The sequence below is a fragment of the Palaemon carinicauda genome, chromosome 30 (genome assembly GCF_036898095.1).
Source record: "Palaemon carinicauda isolate YSFRI2023 chromosome 30, ASM3689809v2, whole genome shotgun sequence".
NCBI classification, from domain to species: Eukaryota; Metazoa; Arthropoda; class Malacostraca; order Decapoda; family Palaemonidae; genus Palaemon; species Palaemon carinicauda.
In genome coordinates this window covers 31,043,776-31,048,775 of record NC_090754.1, presented here as the reverse complement: position 1 = coordinate 31,048,775, position 5,000 = coordinate 31,043,776, and the positions used below count along the sequence as shown (strand labels likewise).

Genomic DNA, 5,000 nt, shown 5'->3' with positions numbered 1-5,000 from the left:
GGGTACTAAGTGACATGGGTACAAAGTGACATGAATACATGCTTTATACTGTATATGTCGCGTTTACGTTCTTCTCCGATTCATGTTTTTTTTTTTTTTTTTTTTATGATCCATCTCTTTCATTTCCTCTCCTCATCTTTCCCATTCAATCTCAAAACACACTGATTAATTTTTTTTATTCAAATCTATCTCTTTAGGCATCATTGTATTATTTTTTGGCTTGGTGCCCTCTGTTCCTTTATTAAGCAGCTAAAATGATTGATTTCAATTTTTTTTTCTATTGGTTCATAGCCCGAAATTTTAATAACCCACCAACAACTTTGAAAACCTGACTTGTTTCAAACTCTGATATTTCATAAAGGCAGATGCATGGGCAACTTGAAAACTCTTTACACATTAGATTTAGAGCAATTCTTAGACATGGTAATGATTGTTTACGATATGAGCGCTCTTCAAAACTCAAAGAAATACAGCTACCGTGAAATGGGATCTTGATGTTCAAAAGTTTGCTGAATGTGATATATATATATATATATATATATATATGTATATATATATATATATACAGAGAGAGAGAGAGAGAGAGAGAGAGAGAGAGAGAGAGAGAGAGAGTAAAGTAACCCCCAGAAATACTTACTGTATGTACTTGTAGACATGCTTTACATTCCCTGCCCTAGAACCGAATTTTCTTTGAAGTGAAATGTAATGCCTAATGCCTATTGATGTGTGCTGAAATGTCCGCTATCCAAGTGCTTTGTTGCAAACGTTTCTCGCTTTACTTAATTTTACTTGCGTTCTGAAAGATGAATTATCCCATCAAGTTTGTGTTCTCTTTAGATTTCTATGCAATAACTAATTTTCTTTCTTCATTACGATTGTTGTATTTTTTTCTTCATATGATTGTTTATTTGTTTTTAGTCCTTTTATTTCGAATTTAGCTTGTTTTTTCTTGAGTATTATGAGCATTGGTTTGAGAAAGAGAGAAATTACACTATAATGTCCTTTGATAGTGGGTATATCTGAATTAAGTTTTTTGGATATTCTACGCTTAAAGCTGTCAATTTTAATAATAATAATAATAATAATAATAATAATAATAATAATAATAATAATAATAATAATAATAATAATAATAATCTGCAGCTTTCTTCAATGTTCTTATATCCCATCTGCCTCGCAAATATTACGTCTTCTGACGTATACTATCTTCATTTGTCATACCTTTGACCTGGCGAATGATACAGCCACGTGTACCAAAATCCAATACGTATCATTCCCTGATTCCAAAAACTACATTCCCATTCATTTTGTCCCCTTATTATCAGTGAAATGGCTTTTGCTACGGGAATAGGGAGAAGCCCAGTTATGTATGCCAGGAATCATTCGTCCGGGTGTTAATGGAAAAAAAATTGAGGAGAAATATTATTATCTATGAATGAAGTTATCTCCGCCTTATTATGGTCTTTCTTGAGGTTTCTTTCTGGTAAGATTTCTCAAAGGGTCTTTTCATCCAACCCTCATCCAGGGAAGATCTCGTTATCAGGTGGCGGGAAGAAGCTTTTGGGTGGAGAAAATACGCTAGAGTTTTTTTTTTTTTTTTTTTTTTTTTTTTCCGGGAACCTTGCGATGGCCTCTCGAATTCATCCTAGTAGGCATTATTATATGGATTAGAGAACTTTTTACTTTGTGTGTATGTACCATGGCCTCAGGGTCGTTAATTTACGGTTATGTATCTATGTTATTTAATGTAATTAAGCCGAAAGTTAAGTAAATTTTTTTAGAACTAATTTTTTATATATCACCTGAGATTTGTATAATATAGTCTCGTTTTAACGACTATCGTTATTTATAAACTCTTAAAAACTATTTAGAATTGGTTGACATTTCATAAATTTTCAAAGTCTACACACAATGTCTTATTTTCTGTATGAGAGATTTGTCTTCACAGCATTCGGTCATTGCAATATAATAATTGATTGAAGATTACTAAAATCACGAGAGACTCAGAATGTTTAAAAACACAATTATCTCTTTCGCTTCATCTAAATTGTAATTTAGAGACAAGTCTGCTTATTGGCAGACTCATTATGATATTTTGATTTTAAAATCACTTTTCCCTTCCACTCCGCTTGCTCACAATCGCTTTGTGACTTCTTATTTCGAACCAGAATGAGATTCTTAGATGAACCACCTCAGAATTATTACAAATGCACGATATCATTGGTCGTGAACCTATGGGAAGCCTCCCTTCAGTACCAGCTGAAATATTGAATGGAAACAGGGTTTAAAGGTTTAAAGGCCACTCATGAATGGTAGAGGCAAGAGACAGTGACATTGCCCTTTGAAGCAGGACAATGCCCTAGAGACTTACCATATATACAAATGATTAGCGTCCAAGCCCCATGTACACCCAAGCTAGGACCAAGGAGTGCCAGGCAATGGCTATTTTCAAATGCTTCATATCGTTTTTCAGGTAGACACCACTTGATACTCGGCGATGTAGAGTCCAGAAGATGATATTTAATACTCTTACCGTGCTGTTATTATTATTATTATTATTATTATTATTATTATTATTATTATTATTATTATTATTATTATTATTATTATTATTATTATTTCAGCAATGACCTCGACAGTTTTTTTTATTTGTATCATGTAGGATTTTTATTTTGCAGATACATTTACGTTTTGTAGCCATTGGTTATTTAATCTTTTAAAATCGAACGCAGCTATACATAAGTTTTAACTCGTATGTAATATTTCTTATTTTGATTTATCTATTTATGATTTGTAATAGTGCCAGATTTTTCTCTGTCTAGATGTAAAACAGCCTATGAATAGATTCTATTGTCATGTATTTTCTGATTTTCCATCGACTTCTCTTGTTTTGTAAGTTTTTTTTTTCTTCTTCTTCGAGGTTAACAGAGCCCTGGTTAAGTTTCAAGCAATACAATTATTTTTCCATTGATTTCATCATGTTTTAAAAACTGCTAATTCCTTTTTTTTTCATCCACCCAGGTCCAGTACGCGACCTTCAAGTCCGTCCATCCCTACAGCTTCGCCAACTCCACCACGCTGACCAAGGTCTCCCTCTCGAGGAACTCCATTTTATTCCTGGCTCGCAACTCCTTCACCCACTTGCCGGCCCTCGACACCCTGTCCCTTGGGGAGAATCACATCACCGAGGTCAACCGTCACGTGTTCGTTGACCTACCGAGGTTGACCAAGCTCTACATGGACAGGAACAACATCACAATCGTCCACGACCGAGCTTTCCAGGGACTCCACAATCTGGTTGAGCTGGAACTCTTCTCCAACCAGGTTCAGGTGGGTTGTGGGACTGGCTCTTTTTTTTAGATTCGTTTTGATGTAGCGTATTTAAGATAGCACAGCACTCCTTGTAGGGGGTGACTGTAGTTTGTTTGGACAGGTGTAAACTGTCTTATTACTTGCCAAATCGATTTTCTTTATGGAGAAGGTGTTTATTTTGATGTGGAATATGATAATATAAAGCTAGTCTTATGATTTACAAAATTTTATGATTTAGGGTTACCTTGCGAGGAGTGAAGCTGGTTGGGAAGTAAACACAGGGTTGAGACTTAGATAAGGATACTGCTCCTAGATTAGGTTAGGGGGGAATCCTCAAGTATGGTGATGTTCTAGTATTTGTTTCCCGTTTAAAATATGGTTTTCAGTCTTAACTTATGAAATTTTACACGCGTTCGGTACCAACGAACTACAAAAGCTCCCCCATTGTAGTATGGAATTGAAGCAAAAATATGTTGTTTCAAATTGATGACCGCATAATGTAAAATTAATATGGATCGTCCTTAATATGGAAATGATGAGATTAAGCAATCATATAAGAATAATTATCTAGCAATTATATTTTCAAACCGTTAAATGTATATCGTATTTACACATGAATTAACTTACCAAGATATATGTTTCATGCTACTGCTATAAATATATATATATATATATATATATATTATATATATATATATATATATATATATATATATACATGTATATATGTACTGTATATATAATATATATATATATATATATATATATATATATGTATATATATATCATCATGTGTATATGTATATATATGTGTATATATATGCGCATATATATATATATATATATATATATATATATATGTGTGTACATATATGTATGTATATACAGTACATATATATATATATATATATATATATATATGTGTGTACATATATGTATGTATATACAGTACATATATATATATATATATATATATATATTACATTATATTATATTATATTATATATTAAGTTTCAAAATTACCTTATTTTTCGTCCATCACAGGTGATTACTCCAGACACATTCAAGGGACTTCGTTCACTCGAGCGCCTAGACCTCCATAAGAATCGAATCGAGGTCATCGGTGATATGACCTTCCAAGATTTGACTTCACTTCGTATTTTGGACCTACAGGAAAATTCTCTCAAATATATCTCGCCAAAAGGCTTCGTTGGGCTCAGCAAGCTTGAGAGACTCAACCTTCAGGTAAATTTTCTCCGAGGGGCTTTGAATTTTGATATTTTTTGGTATGTGTATGTATAGTTTCTTGATTATTATTCAACGTTTAGACGCAAAGGTCTTCATCTATATATGTATATATATATATATATATATATATATATATATATATATATATATGTATATATATATGTATGTGTGTGTGTGTAAATATCAACCACAATGACATTTAATACCGAATTCTACCATGAAAATATATATCCACTGGAATTCAATTCTACCATGGAAATATATATCCACTGGAATTCATTTATGGTAATAGCTTCTGGCTGGGCAGAGATTCGAACCCGTGCCACTCAGGCGAAACTATGCCTGCGATGACTCTACCAGCTCAGTTGGTAGAGTCCTCGCAGACATGGTTTCGGCTGAGTGGCACGAGTTCGAATTTCAGCCCAGCAAGAAGCTATTAC

General features: G+C 33.1%; 1 protein-coding gene across 1 annotated transcript in view; it reads left to right on the top strand.

Annotated features, from left to right (window-relative positions):
- Positions 1–5,000, top strand: part of LOC137622973 (connectin-like) — a 575,164-nt gene that overhangs the window by 38,103 nt on the left and 532,061 nt on the right. Inside the window, exons 3-4 of the mRNA XM_068353585.1 lie at positions 3,022–3,330; positions 4,357–4,557. Of these exons, the coding sequence (XP_068209686.1) occupies positions 3,022–3,330; positions 4,357–4,557 (510 nt within the window). The remainder of the gene's footprint in view (positions 1–3,021; positions 3,331–4,356; positions 4,558–5,000) is intronic.